This window comes from Haliaeetus albicilla, chromosome 7 (assembly GCF_947461875.1).
Source record: "Haliaeetus albicilla chromosome 7, bHalAlb1.1, whole genome shotgun sequence".
Classification (NCBI taxonomy): domain Eukaryota; kingdom Metazoa; phylum Chordata; class Aves; order Accipitriformes; family Accipitridae; genus Haliaeetus; species Haliaeetus albicilla.
Genome location: NC_091489.1, coordinates 24,169,483 through 24,185,302, shown reverse-complemented (window position 1 = coordinate 24,185,302; position 15,820 = coordinate 24,169,483). Strand labels below are relative to the sequence as shown.

At 34.6% G+C, this 15,820-nt stretch overlaps 1 protein-coding gene across 28 annotated transcripts in view; it reads right to left on the bottom strand.

The window, feature by feature from the left end:
* EPB41L2 (erythrocyte membrane protein band 4.1 like 2) overlaps nucleotides 1–15,820 on the bottom strand; it is a 120,366-nt gene that overhangs the window by 37,715 nt on the left and 66,831 nt on the right. For all 28 annotated transcript variants that reach the window (XM_069787328.1, XM_069787340.1, XM_069787344.1 and 25 more), the window contains 4 exons: nucleotides 9,824–9,866; nucleotides 2,725–2,800; nucleotides 959–1,177; nucleotides 413–500 (listed from right to left, as the gene is read on the bottom strand). In XM_069787328.1, the coding sequence (XP_069643429.1) occupies nucleotides 413–500; nucleotides 959–1,177; nucleotides 2,725–2,800; nucleotides 9,824–9,866 (426 nt within the window). The remainder of the gene's footprint in view (nucleotides 1–412; nucleotides 501–958; nucleotides 1,178–2,724; nucleotides 2,801–9,823; nucleotides 9,867–15,820) is intronic.

The window sequence follows — 15,820 nt, the reverse complement described above, 5'->3', positions numbered from 1 at the left end:
AAAGCACCAAAACCCACCCTCCCACAAGACCTCCTCCCCCTCTGTTTTTAACTTTCATTGTATTACTAAAACAATTACATCTTCTTTTAGGCTTTACTTTATGGCCCCATGTCTCCTTGGCATCAAAAATCTGACATTTTAAAAGGTATTTAGCCACTCTTATGAATAAAATATTATTTCTAAGTTGCACATACACCTATGCATAAAATAAACTTAGATTTAAAATAAATTCTAAGGATGTTAGAGCTGTAAACTGAGTAGTTATCAAGACCAAGAGATAAAAGGCTTATACCTAAGAACTGAGGTATGAAATTTTTTAAATAAGCTATATATACACTATGTTCTTTAGTACTAAGCATGTCTATCCTAAAACCAAACCAAACCAAACCAATCCAATCCAATTCCCCAATACCTTAGCATGATGTAAATCCACTCCATACATGGAGAGTCTCTTCGCATTTTCTAGGAACTGGGAATCCGCCTGTGCTGGAGTCAAGCCCCTAAAATCATTGAATAAGCCTTGAGTTTATTGACAAAAGAAGCGAGAATCAAAACTGAGTGGAATCCTGGAATTCAGACACAGAAAAAACTAAGTTTGTAAGGTATCAATAGCATTTTTGCCCTAAAGGGAAAGTGTTCTTTCAGAGCATATTATATTCCTTTAGTAGAGATTTCCACCTTCACTCTTTCAAAATAGTCTAGCTGCATGTTGCTTAAAGTAATTCATATGCCCAGATAAAAATTTTCTCCAAAAGTTCTCTTCAGAGATATTAGTGAAGCTACTATTTTCAAACTGAAATTTTTAAATACATGATAGGAAGAGGTTCTAGTTACATAACAAATGATTTCCAAATTAACAATAACTTCAGCTTCGCAGTTTTATACAGACTTTTAAGAGAATTGACATAAACATGACAAAGCGTGATGATTTCCTTTAATCCCACTGTATCTGACACACCTGTGTGTTTTGTGTAGCTCAGCTACTTTCTCTTCCATTTCTTGAGTTTGATTGGGTGCAAACTGGAATTCACTGATATAGTCGCTGCGGTGCTCCTCTGGGTCATGATCACCCAGCTCAGCCTGCAGGGTATATGAACCAAGGAGGGCGTGAGTCACAAAAGAACATGGCAGTCGACCAGAAGCAATATCCTGACGAAGCTGTAGGCACAAGAAATATCTGCAAGACAAAGAAAAGGGGGGAAAAAACAAACACACACACACAAGAACAGAGAAAGTGTTACCAATGGCAAATTTATGAGAGATATGGCAGAATTTATCAAGATGAATGTAATCATACAAGGATATTTTAAAATAAGTCAATGCATTAATAATTTTTTACACCTTACGTTATTTGAGCATTATTGCTACACAGTAAATTTCACTTCCATTTGTAAGAGTCGATATTACTTTCATAAATAAGGTGAAGAGCAGGAAAAATTCTGATTTCCAACATAAATGAATGAAAAACTGTATCTAGTTTGTAACAAAAGCTGACTTCATTTCACATTGTAGCCTGCAGGTATCTAAGGTTTACAAATAAAACCCCATGCATTTCCTTTGACATTTCCCTTTGGCTTTAAAATTCTAACTTTTATATCCCTTGCAGTTCATGAGCTAATCAAGTTATGTAATACACGAAATCCGGTTTAGTACTGAACCCATAATTGCCTGCCTTAAACCATGTATGTATTAGAATTTAATACTTCAGGTACTGCATACAGTCTTCTACCAAATTTCTGCATACAGTCTTCTACCAAATTTAACAAGTTAACAATCGGTAGACATCCTACCCTAGGACAGACTTTTAATGCAAATAAAAAAAAAGTTTTACAAGTGAAGCTTAAATTTTAAGGAATTTAGCTTTAAGCTATAAGTATAAAAAATGCTTTTATCAGTTGAACACACAGTTGAAAAGTCAACAAGCTTGCTGAAAATTTTCAAACAAAACACAGACGGCTTCTTTTAAATACACTGCGTACTACATGTCTTAGACTATTTCTAGTAATATATCAGCTACACACTTGTGTAACACTCTTATTTTGTGCAGAAGACTCATCTGATGCGATGTGTAGTAACATATATCCTGCCTCAGCAGAGTCAGCTAACTCCAAAACAAAACTAAGCGTTCAGGTTTTCCATAACTCCTGAAAAAATGAGTGTCAATTCCTTGCACTCTACCCACTGGTTATTTTAGTCTTGCAGTGCTACTTTTTAGGTGCCTAGAATCCACTGCTTTCCAAGTATTTTCTGTCTAAGAACTTTAGAAGAGAAGTATTTTCAGGTTTTATGATGTTTTATGGTTTTATTTAATGGATATGTATAAAACTATGTTTTCACCAACCTAGCCTAGATTATTACTGAAGTATCTTGGATGCCTTGAGCTTTGCTCTTAATATTAATACACCCACACCTTCAGTTATTATATAATAAAGCAGCAGCCTGACAATAAACCGCTGGCTTCTTTCAAATATGATCACTGGCATCTTGCCTCCCGCCTAAATCATATCCCCACTTATCATTAAATTCTTCTCTCTCAGGTGTCTTCCTGAAGTTTTCACTTTGCCTTTTCAACCTTGTTCCAAAAAGCAGTTGATGTAAGAACATTTATAGCGTTCTACAGTAATAGCCAAACCTGTTACAGCATCCAGAAACTGAAAAATTGTATATGGCCTTCAAATTAGACTAACAGTAATTTTTAAGTTTAAAATTAGGAACTATGCATACCTAGTGATGTCTTCAGTCAACTGTGAAGGATCAGGGGGATAAAACTTCACATTAAAGGCGAATATCCAAGGTAAACCTAAACATGGGAAATGTCCAATTGTTAATCTTAAACAAGTTGAGGCAAGCAAAGAAAGAACCTCACTGAAAAATGTTAGGCAGTCATATAAATGTTAGATCACTGCAATCATGAGAAGAGTTTTTTCCCTTTTTTACAGTATATTAGTATGAAGCATAGATTATTTTTTTTATCAGGTAGTAACTCATATACACATACAGTGAAAGATTAGCATGTTAAAAATTATTTTCAAAGAATGTTTTGCTGTAAGTTATATAAAGATCAGAAGACATTTTTAATTTGAAAACTACCATAATATATTAACACTTTTAAGGTATTCTGTGTTCAAAGACACTTGCACTGAATTTGTGTTTGTTTCCAACTCCTCCAAGGCTAACAGTTTCCTCCTGTTTAAACTGACTGTTTGAGAGACTGTACAGCAACTATGAACATGAGATGTCAAAATGAGGTCTGCGTTGTATAAAACAGAAAGATAAGTAAATTATTCATATTCGTACAGAATGCATTGAAGAAAAAATATTAGCCATTCCTCCTTTAAAATATTTTTTGAGAAACAATATCTTTAGCAACTATAATAGCAATGATATTTTAAGTTTAAATTCTCATGTTAGAATTGTTAATACCACATGCATTTTTTAAGCAAAAGCATGCTTAAAACTAGATTAATAATTTGACAAAGCATAAAATGTTGCCTTTAGTCGTAGCTCTAATTTTAAATAAATTTTTAGGATTTGAAAGCTGAAGTCACTCATCAATAATTAAAATACATTCTCAGAATGTTACTCTACCAGTATTATAACACTATGTACAAGAGGAATACGTTCATTGGAAAGTACTAATAACTTGACAAAATGTAGAACTTTCCTATTCAAACAGATTTTATTAAGTACAATGCAGACATATATATGTACTAGAAAATCACGAAATAGGAGTCTAGGAAAAGAATTTAATAGTTTGGTTTTGCATGCTGCTTGAAAGCAAATGCAGTTGAGATTTATCATATCTTGGAAACATAAAGAAAGTAAAACTACAATGTAGATCTGCTAAAAATAATGAAGAAAGATAAGAAAAGAAATCAAAATATTACTGAAACAATTAAGTAGCCATTTTTATCTTTCTCTCGCCCCTTTTCTCCTAATGCAAATAATATTCTGGCAAAAGACCTAGAAAAACTAATCTTTGGTTAAAAAAAGGTAATAATTTTATAAAGCTTGTTAATGATTAATTTTGGACAGTAAACTATTTTAAAAATCTGAAATCATGCTTTGAAAAAATGGTTTTTTGTTGTTGTTATTAAAAATAAGACTGAAATGCCATTTCCAACATAATGCTAGAAAAGAGTGCTGACATTTTTAAGATTATTTTCTTTAAAAAATCGTGTTTTGAAATTTCACAGCTGTTAAAGGTGAAGAGGTACTTTGTGCCAAAATTTCTTATGTCTTTCAACATTTCAATTATTATTTTTTCAATTATTATTTTTTTTATTGTTATTTTTCAATTATTTCAGTTTTTCAGACATGACTATTCATTGGAGCACTTAAATTTCTGCTTAAATGTGAACTTCATTCTCCACCTTGCTGCTAAGTCATTATTTCCTTTTGAGAGCTCAGAATTTTGGTGTATCTTAATGTTCCCAGTTATCAATTATTTGTTAGAACAATAATAACTTTGCTTACAAAATAAGGCAGGACTCTTTAAATGAGAAAGCCAAATTTATTGGAGATACATGTAGTACTGAATTGGTAAAATATGGCTCATTGCATCATCTACTGCAATCCAGTGCAAGAGAAAATTAAGACAAAAATACCTTTAAAAAAATGTCTAACACTAATTAATACATATAGCATGACAAACAGAATTAAAGCTGGAATAGATTAGCCCACTTCCATCATTTGTCTCTCAGGGAATTAGGATCATTTAAAGAAAAGCTGCTGATATTGAGTAAGCCAAACTGATGAAGAGAAGCAATTGGGCCAAAAATATCTATGCAGAAAGTGTTCAGGGAGAGTTGTCATGTTAACAGGGCTGTGGGATGGGGAGAAATGGATGAAGGATGTGTCCTTCCACATAGGTACTAAACCAGTCTTCCAGTTTTCCTGGAATAAGGCAATTTTTCCTCATCTAAAATTGCAGTTAAACTAGTCACAGATTAATTCCTGCTTAACCTATTTCTCTTTCTTGTCAGCATTTCTACAGTTAGCTTTCAGAAAGCACTGTAGCCAGGAGAGCTAGACACTGTTTGAAGAAGGGGAAAAAAAAAATCATCTACATTCTCTTTAAAAAGCTAAAAAGAGCATAAATCCTTTGAATGTATAGACTATGAAAAATTTCAGATGTCTACTCATACTAATACCATAGCTAATCCATTGAAAAAATGTTGTAGTTGACTTTGTACTAAATATTTTCTGGACAGTTCATGACTTTATATTTTGCCTGATTACTGAAAGCACATTTATCCCCTGAATATAGACTAGCAAGTGTATTACAATGTGCACAGTCTATATTTGTACTTCTCACTACAGCATACTGTTTATAGCCGCATAACCAAGGCATACAAACATAATTGTCTTCACACAATAATGCACACTATTACTGCCGCTTTCAATTGGTGGCCAAGACAAAAAAATAAATAAATCTGATATTTAAAATACTATTTAGCATTCTGCCCCTGATAAGGCTCTCTGTTTTGATGTTTAATAATATGGGCTATAGAAATGTCAAAAATATTTCTAGCCAGCTCGTTACCTCAAAAATGCTTCTGTGGCAACTTTAGGCACATTCTTAGAGAAAAAGAATGCAATATAACCAACCAGCTAGCAGCATACAATTAACATGATTCATCCCATTTAAACTGGGAAATCAGTGAGGGTTTTTTTCCAGTAAAAGCTTCTTCTGGCTTTTACTTATGATATCTCTTGTGTCTCAGCTAAGATTTTTACGGTACTGTGTGACTAAGACAGATACACTACTCACAGGCAGATGTACAAATGCCCCATAAAATTAAGAAAATTACTTCTATAATTTTTCTTAAATTACTGTCAAGAAAATAAAAGAAATTAGGAAGATCTACAGCTAGTCCACATTTTCAAAGATGCATAGAAAGCAGAGTACAGACAGTCCTGGTTGGACTGATGAGATTCAGCTCACAAACTCAGACATCTCCAAACAGCAAAACCTTTCTTTATAATTAGCAGACACACAGAAGCACTTCTGCAGGACAGCTCTTGCCTTGGCACAGGTACTTAGTTGTCTTCACCACCTATAAGCTGGACTCTAGTGTAATTAGCTTAGATAAAAATTAGCTACAACTTCTACAGATATATAGTTATTTACATAAAATAGATGGATATAAAATAAAGTGATGCCTGAGCATAACCATACGTTTTGTTAGCATTAAAATCAGACAGCCAGAACTATATCTTTAAAATGCAAGACCTTTCCTTAATTAATTCTAACTTCCCTTAGCACTTTAAATACAAACTTTAGATTTCTTAAGTATTTTAGAACACTGTGCTGCAAAATTCTAAACTTGTGATAATGTTATTCTCACAGAATTGTATTTATGAATTTATCACCATTTGGTCTACTGTGTAATTTAAAAATATACCTATTTAACCATATCTTTATTCTTCTATATTATCCTCTTCCCTGAGCAGTTGTTTAAGCTGTGTTGCAGAATATACTATAGAAACAAGAATGTTAAAAAATCCATTTCAAATCCATGACATTCCCAGAACTACCTTAATTGTTGGCTAAGTACATCTGAAAGACTAGGCCAGTATTGGATTTGGCTGGTTTTAAGTTCCCCAATCTGAATGACTGGATGCCCATTAACAAAAGGATGTTGAGAACAATCTTCAGCATGAATAAAGAGAAAGGTTTAAACTTATAGCCCAAGATTTGTCACCCAGCTGCCTTATCTATTGTACTATTTAATCTGTCCTAATCCACTTCCATAGAATTACAGAGGATTTCCCTCACCCTCCTCAATAATTAAACTGAATCAAACAACAAACTGAATCAACAAGCAAATTAAGTATGCTGTCTTCAGTCCTTCAGTTAATCACTCCTTTCTAAAAAGAAAACAACTTTTCTATCCCCATAAGCATTCTCTTTTGACACTAGTTTCGTTCAGCCCTACACTGCTGAGATGTAATTATATACATAAGACACCACTGACTCCCTTCATAGCTAACGGAAGAAAAGTGGCGTGTGGTTTGGTTCCCCTCTCAGGCACCTATTTCAGAATGCACTCACTCACCTCCTGAAAGTGCCTGTTCCTTCAAAAACAAGTGCATTTACCTGAGGTGGACACAGTTAACCTAAATTAGATCAGATTAGTCATTTCCTGGGTACAGTGATGAGTTTCTACAATCTTTCTGGCTAAATAAGTATTCTCTTGACAAAAGACAGTAAGACAATTTTACAGTTAATTTCAAGAGCAAAACCAGTTAAATGTATCCTTTATGTGGTGAGAATGCATAAAACCGCCCTATACCAGTGTATTCTGCCCTCAGAACATCCAACTCCTCTCCGTTTCTTACAAGATATACAATACAGGATATGCAATATGGAAGGGGTTTTTTCCCGTAAAAACGCTAATTGTGCTGCAGACTAGAAATAGATTTAATTGACATAACATTACCTTGGATTTAAACTGTTCCACACAGCATACAAATGTAATTTCATTTTGGAAGAGAATGACTTACATGCACACTAAGAACAGGATATATCCCAAAAATAGTTTCAAAATTTGTGTGAAGAGAAAGATAACCAGGTCTATAACTCAGTTTCATATACTTTAATTACACAAACAATAAAAACAAATAATCAGGCTTACCAAGACAGATAGTTTAAACATTCACATCTCTAATCTTTACCCATAGCTGTAAAAATTTAAACTGCGGACAAATGCTTGATCTTCAATTGCAATGAACACTATGATTAAACAAGGTTTATATAGTTTACTCATTCAATTTTGTTATACTGAGAAGGAGAGTTATGAAAATACCTATAAACAAAACTGAGTGGAATATCATGTGTTCTATACTAACTGCATGTACATCTCACACAGATAAATTCTCAAATTAAATTTTATATAAGGGTGAACCTCCCTACCCTCTGCAAAATCTCAATTTGACTATTCCAAGATCAGTTGCTACTGCCTGTAGCATCACAATATTCAAGCTGAAGTCCTCCATTTTGCAAAAGCCTGAATCCACTTTAGATGTAGCAATTTTCAAGAAGACTGTGACAGAATTGTAATTACCCCACCTGTCCCTGATTAAATTAATTAGAGGTTTTAACACATGCCAGTGGATACCCAATTACATGAGTTAAAAAAAGTCAAGAATTAATTTTCCTGAAGAGATCAGGCTGGCTAAAAGCAAACAAGCTTTTTGCCACCTTTGTAGCCCTGAGAACAGAGCTAGTAATTTGTGGATCACATTCATTAGCCTAAGTAACATCAGTAATTGCTGAGATCCAACATTATTGCCCAGCCAAAGGCCAACCTGAACAAATAAGAGATCACATAAAAGGCCTGAGGACCCTGGCTTAGCAAGAGACAGCCTGATGCAGAACATTATTTGGGGGAGATTAAAGGATTCTTATTTTGTCTTCCCCAGTCACAGGTGGTACATACATGCCCAATGTGCCGAGTATTGGTATTGTTCACATGTAAGAGAGAGACAAAGATTGTTATAAATATTAAGTTGCAAACTGATGTGCTGAGCTCCACTTCCAAATTTGTCACCTTTGTGTGTTCAGATCAATGTGTTTGTCCAGATATGCTTATCTAGCATGCTAGTGCTTCAGTTTGTGCTGTACAAGAGAAAAAGAAATGAGTTTTTTCATTTCAAATGGACTAGTAGGTTTTACAGGTACCTTAAATTTATTATAATTGAGTATTTTTGTACATAAGTTTTCCATTCTTGATTCAAAGACAAATATATTTAGAACTAAACCCGAAACAAAAAAAAAGGTCTTGTTACTTGATACTCATGTAGCTGGGGGATAAAATTTATCTTTGCAGTACATTCCAATATGTGGAAACTTTAATCCACTGATTATGAGGAACACAACTGATAGTATGCTGATTACTTACGAATTGGTGTAAGCAAGTTTCATTTTAAAATGCTTACAATGGTGTTCTTACTTGGTTGTTTGCCTTATACACTATGCCTATCAACTCGGAAGTGCTATGGACCAGAGAAAAAAAATTCCAGTCATGATGCCTAATTCAAGAAACTGGACTTGATCTCCACTTAAAATGTAGATCTTCATGTTATATGAAAAATCACATCCCCTTAAAATATGTTTTATAAAGAGCTTTATAAAATCTACCTGGCTAGTGAAGAGTTTTGACAGAGTTTTATGCAGAGTAAAATAAATTCCTCATTGTGTATTGAGGATAGGAAGTAGAAAGACTTTTCACATGAATTGAGTCTGAAAAGCACTGTAGCGAGACATACCAAGATTATGCTCTACTCCATTTCCATTCTGGAAATGATGGACATATCAAAAAAGCCAATGCTGGACTGACCAGTATTGAAGAATATACATTTTCTGTAAGACGTATTGATTCTCTTTTTATAGTTTCATATTCTTCTGGTGAGTCGTTGGAGTTAGAAAGTCCTATAGCAGCAACCATGACCGTCTTTGCAAGATGACATTCTCCATCCCATAACCCAAATATCAGCACAATGTTGAAAACCATCTACTGTTTCAGGATGCAAAAAGATCAACTATTAGTCACATACAATACAGGAATATTTGGGGGCAGCAGCCAGTATAATGGTTAACTTCTACAGCACAAGGCTGAGTGATTCTTTCTCTCCTTGGACAGTGGACAGAAATAGAAGCTTTGCTTTCTGTTCTAAGGCTGAATACATGGCTATCAGATGTAAATTGTTTGAATGCTGTAAGGATACATTTTAGTCAATATCCAGGCTACTAAGTTTATGAAGAATATTTCTGTGAGGAAATAAAAGGAGCGTAACATCTGGATACAGAAGTACTTACTTCGAATTTGTCTCTTAATTTCCTTTGAAGAATCTAGCCAGTTCTGAAAAAAACCACACAACCAGCATTTAAAATCACTTCAGACTGAAGATGGTGAAGTAATTTCATACAGTGCAGTTAAAGTTTGTATTGTTCAGACATCTGTTCTATTTTTAAATAACCCAGAGAATTCTAAAATTGAACTTGCGATTTGCTAGCAAGTCTCCCCACCCGAGCACATAAATGAAACTGCATAATGCCACTCCCTTCATGGTTGTCTTACTGCTTTAGACTATTTATACCCTTTAATTTTAAAGAGTGGATAGTCTTACAGTAGAGGTGGTCTAGCAAATTACATTTGACAAATGCAATTTTCTCTCATACTCCTTTTATTGACATAAGCAGACTTTTCAGGAATGGCTATGTAATCTCTACACATCTGTGCTTACACACCTATGTAGAGTTATACTTAAGATGATATTTCTCTTGATCTCCAGAGACTTATTATTCCCATCGTTTGTCTTAAGGTGTATACATTTTAGTTCTGATAACATTCAAAGGTGCTTGGAAAAACCTAATCAAATTCCATGCTTTTTTTCTGACCTCCCCCAAGGCAAAGTTCTCTATGAACATGTATTATGTTAACACTGATACACTGGCAAGGTTCAAGTCTAGATACTCAGCTCTATTTTAGACAATGCAAATAAAGTCAGTTTTTCATATTTAGATGCCTCACTATTAAATGTGTTCTATCCTCAATACCAAAAATATTTTTATATAATCTGTGAAACCTATTAAATAGCTCGTAGCATTTCAGTTACTATCAATATGGGGAAAGAGATTTTTTTTGTGACTGATCGTCCAAATATACAACTTTGGGAAGTGAGACTAAGAAATCAGTAACATTTATTCATCAGTAAGTCAGACAATCCTGTTTAATAATTTTACCCATAGATGTTAGAAAATAGATTGAGTGAGAGACTAGAAACATAAGCCTTTTAAATGCAGTTACAGTTACTGAGAATTTACTTTATACAGTGTTTGAACCTTTATTTCCCAGGGCCAGACACGCATACACAAGCATATACATGGAAGAAACACACATGCACACAACCAGCCTGCCAGCAGGACTTAGCACATTTCAAAGACAGAGATGTGCAATGTAGGGAAGAATTAGCAACTGACTTGTAAGGTCAAGGACAACATTTTCATTTTCACAAACCACTGTACATATTAGCAGCTTTAAAGTCAGAGGGGACCTCAGCATCAGCACAAATGTTGCTAAAGGCGTATCTCTACCAATGTTTCTTGCCTAACCTAGTCAAGTAGTGGATACTGGGTATAATGTGACTCACCTTTCAGTCTATGGTACCAAACTCCAGAATCAACAATTGTTTTCCAATACCATATCCCTCAGTCTTTATTACAGGCTTTTCCACCCAAAGTCAAATTAACTTCAAGGAGACAAAACATGCTAGGCTACAGTTCTACGGGACTGTATGGATTAGGAGAATGTGGAACTGTATGTTTTTGCACTGGTGCAAATCCTTAATGTAGATTACCTCTGCTGATAAAGGATGTGGCTTCTATGAATACTAAGCTCCATGTTGTAAATGACCTTGGTCCAAGTTGATTTCATGACAAATGCAGCATGTATATATTAGACAAATACTGTTTACAAATTAAATGCAAAACCCACTTTTTACCATTTTTACAGATGTAATTAAAAAAAAGGAATAATTTCACATTTCTTGCTTTAAGAAGTCTGCAACCTCTACATTTCATAGCTACTATAATTCTTCCAGAGATGCACAGTCCATAACACCGTTACAAAGGAATAGATATAAAACACTCCTCCAGAAAATCTGGATACCATTTATTCTGCTTAAGTCAGAAAAACTGCTATTTGTTGGAAGAGCCTTGACATGGAAAGGCCTTGGAAGGCAACAGAAGGCTTCAAATAATTTTAGCTGAGAATCACTTCAGCTACAGTTATCATCCTTGGTTTTCAGTTTTGGCAGGAATTCCATTCCAAAATGATACACAGCCATATTCTAATTACAAATATCACCAGAAGTAGCTTAAACTCTTAAATTTTAGAAAACGTACAGTATAAAGTAAATAAAGTAAATAAGTATAGAATATAGCATGGCATAACTATAGCAGAAAACTAGGATTCCTGAGCATATGTTAATTTCAGTGCTTTATCTTTTATCTCTATAAAGTAGGAGAAAAGAGCATATAATACAGAATATGCTGCAGGATGAGAAGAATAATCCTTTCTTTACAGAAGTTATACAGTTCATTTTCTGATTTTCCAAACCTGAAGTAAGTTTATTGGAAGCAGACTTTGCCACCAACTTTCATTACTGTTCTGTCAAATAAAATCAGATGCTTATATTCCATATATATGCATAATTACAGGGGTGGGGTTTTTGCATCTGTGCCATTTGTTATGGATAAAACAAACACTATTGAAAGAATCTACCCTGAAATAGACCTCTTAATGCAGAATAGACAGGTCTGTCTTTCAAAACAAAAGACAAAGTGTATGCACACTACTTTGCTCCAGTAGGCAGAAATCTATTTGTTTGATTTGTGAATGGTAAGGTTATAGATAAGACAAAGTAATGAATTGTCAAAGAACAACAAAATGTTCTCTACCAGTACAAAAGTTATTTTGTACAAATCCAGAAAAGCAGCATTTCCAGCTGGTGCCCAGAACATAAGAGCAGAAGCTTTCTAACACTTCTGCAGGCCAATTACAGGGTGAATGGAGCATTCATGAACTTTTGAGGGTGTAATGCAATGAAATCACTAACTAAACTTTAGACCAATAAATTTAACATTTGCAAAACAACGAAAGAAATCATTAATGAGTAATTTGACCTAAATAGTTTTAAAATGTGTATTAAAGCTAACAAAAATCAGTCTGATTTGAAGACATAACATCTCTCTCAGCTGCACAGAACACCCATATAGAAAAGTTAATGGGACGACTCCTCCAATGGTACCCTGATGGTGCATTAGGGAGCAGCTCTAATTCAAAAGAGTGCCTGGCATTCAGTTTCCACACCCCACAGCTGCTGTCAAGTTCCACAGCTGGCTCATAAATGGCTGGCTGTGATGAGTGCACAAGAATGAGAAAAACACTCATTCAGCATTTAGTACTGACTGCCCTGGAGGTCAGAGATTTGTGGCATTTTAATCTGAAGAGGCAACAGTCATAACAGGAGAAAAAAATGCATCAGAAAGAACTGGTACTGAGATGAAAAAAGAATTCAGACTTACTACAGAGGTGAACAAAAGAGAAGACCCTAAACCCAGTAAAAGTTCCAAGTCCCCAAGCTTTCTTTGGCAGCCGTTCCTGAACACAACTGATCAGCCCCCCACACTTCCATCTATTAATTAAATCAATACATAAAATGTTAATTTTTTTTTTTTTTTTTTAGAAGAATGAAAAAAAGTTGAGACACTTAAAAGTCTTAAGACAGAAATATTCATTAAAAACACACCACAAATATTTAACATACTGAAAGCAATTTAAATGGTCTTCATCCATGTATTTAAAAAATCCCTTTAATAACAAAAATGAGTGCTACACTCTTACTGACCACATTCTGTGTAGCTATACAATTCCAATCTTACCAGCATGAAAGAAATGGCAGCTGGGGAGGGGCAACTTTCTCAGCACACAACCAGTAATTTTGCTGTATTAAGACACTACAGTAGCTACCCTTCACATTAAGTTTGTGCCATAACTGGTGTAAGAACCACCAAACACAGTGTTGTACAAAAGTGGTAGCTTCGAATTAGGTAACTTGAATGACAATAGCAGTAAAAATAAGCAAGCCTATATAAATGTGCACGTTAGAGTACAGACTGTCCAACCCATAAAAGACTGTAAGCACTTAGCCAAGTGATTAATTCATGCCAAAGCCCACGTTTTCAAATTCTTCTTTGACTATTCCAGGTATTCCCACTCACCTGGTAATCACAACTTAGAGCTGCACCAGAGGCATAGTACCATCCACATAATGGCACTTTGGGTACAATCTAGAGCATATGGGCTATCCAGCCAGAAAATATCTAAACCCCCTCCTTCACTGTTACTTGCTGGCATTCAAAATTTTGTAGTTCCCGCAGTTCACCATAAATTAAGCTTAATCCTGCAATAGAAAGTAGGAGGTGGGAAATGCAAATCTGCTAGGCAAGACTCCTTTTTAAGTTTCTCCAAATAACACTATGAACTTACTTTCATGAAGATGACAAAATCCAACAACTCTGGTTTTTTTAGTCTTCATAACAAATTGGACCAGATTTCTCCAGAAGTTTTTAAATAAAAGCCTGCTGCTGTCCATAATTCAGGTGACAAGTGCTCTACTCTTCTTTTGAATAAAGTGCTAGACTTAGTCTGGGCATATATATAATCAAACCACAGGGACTCCATTATCCAGATATTTCTTGCTTAATTAATGTAAATACTTCATTTATGAGTGTTGCTACAGTAGCACCTCCATAGTCAATGGACAGGGAGCTCAAGGACTCATTCAGGCTGAAAGGGACTTCTGGAGATAACTGGTCCAACTGTGATTCAAGGCAGAGTCAGCTTTGAATTAGATCAGGTTGCCCAGGCTCATATCCAGTCAAGTTTTTAATATCTCCAAGGATAAAGACATATGAAAAAACAGATGGGATCTTTTAAAGGTGTGGTACTCTGTTCCTCCATTCACATGACTGAGGAATACCAAGAAATCTCTCAGTCCAACTAGAAGCACATTATAAAATAAAATTAAATACAATACAATACAATACAATAAAATAAAATAAAATAAAATGAAATAAAAAAAGACACAACTCTACACCAATCCAGACTTTCCTGCTCTACTTTTAAAAGCCAAAGGCTCCCTATTCCAATTCCCAGGATCTACTGAAGTGGGCTATTTCCTGGTGTAGTTCAAGGATCCCAGGTCTGCTATTAGCTCTTTCCTCTCTTGCCAGAGATCAGACTGGTTTTTTATGTTATTTTGCTCTGTGTGTACAGTATAGATTTTCAATAGTGAGTAGCACAAATAAAGGGATAACGTGATAATAATAAATAATAATTAAGATTATGATAGTATTCAGAGAATCAACTGAGATGCTCTTCATTGTTACACCAAAGAAGTTCTCATTTCTATAAATGGTTTACAAATCAAGAACAAAAATAAAATATCGAAGTAAGAATACACCAAGCCCATTTTATATATGGGGATCTTTAATATAGAGAGATTGAGTATTTTGCTCAATGCTGCAGAGAAAGCCTCGCAGAAACAACTGTATTTGAATGGAAGTTGTCAGAAATTCAGATTTAATCAGACTACTAAATTAGACTTCATTTCAAACACAGTAGTAGGATGAGAAAGATGACAAAAAAAATGGAAAAGCTTCTAGACTCCTGTAATGATGTTTCCTGCTACAAATACAGAGATTTAAAAGAAATACAATTTTTTGCACTTCAATTTGTAATTATTAGTCTGTTTTGTTCATGAGGGAAAATATGACCTCCCTCAGGTATATCTTTAGTTCATGGACAAAGCGACAGCTGGCTCATAACTAACTGTAAATGTTCAGATGCTAGGAAAAGCTAAACGGGCTTTTGGTAATTAGCAGAATGCATGCCACCAACTGATTCAAGTTTTCCTCAGCTCAGCAATCTAGATGTGCTCAACCATCCAACATGTAAGCAAGTGCAAAAGAGGACTGAAAATAAGTTACCAAATGGTATTTAAGAGATAGTTTTGAATGTAGTCATATCAAAACACCATTCATTTGTAAAATTAGCACCCAATACTGGTGATGGGCAAGCTCCAGTCTCATCTTCACAAATGCCAAAATTTTCTTTAAGTTTAAAATTAATAATAAAGGAACTCAAAAGTCTAATAGTTACAGACTTAGGGGCAAGATTTCCTTCATGTTCCTGTTCCAAGCATTATTAAACATACATGAGAAAAGGCCGCAAAATTACTGGAAAGTCAG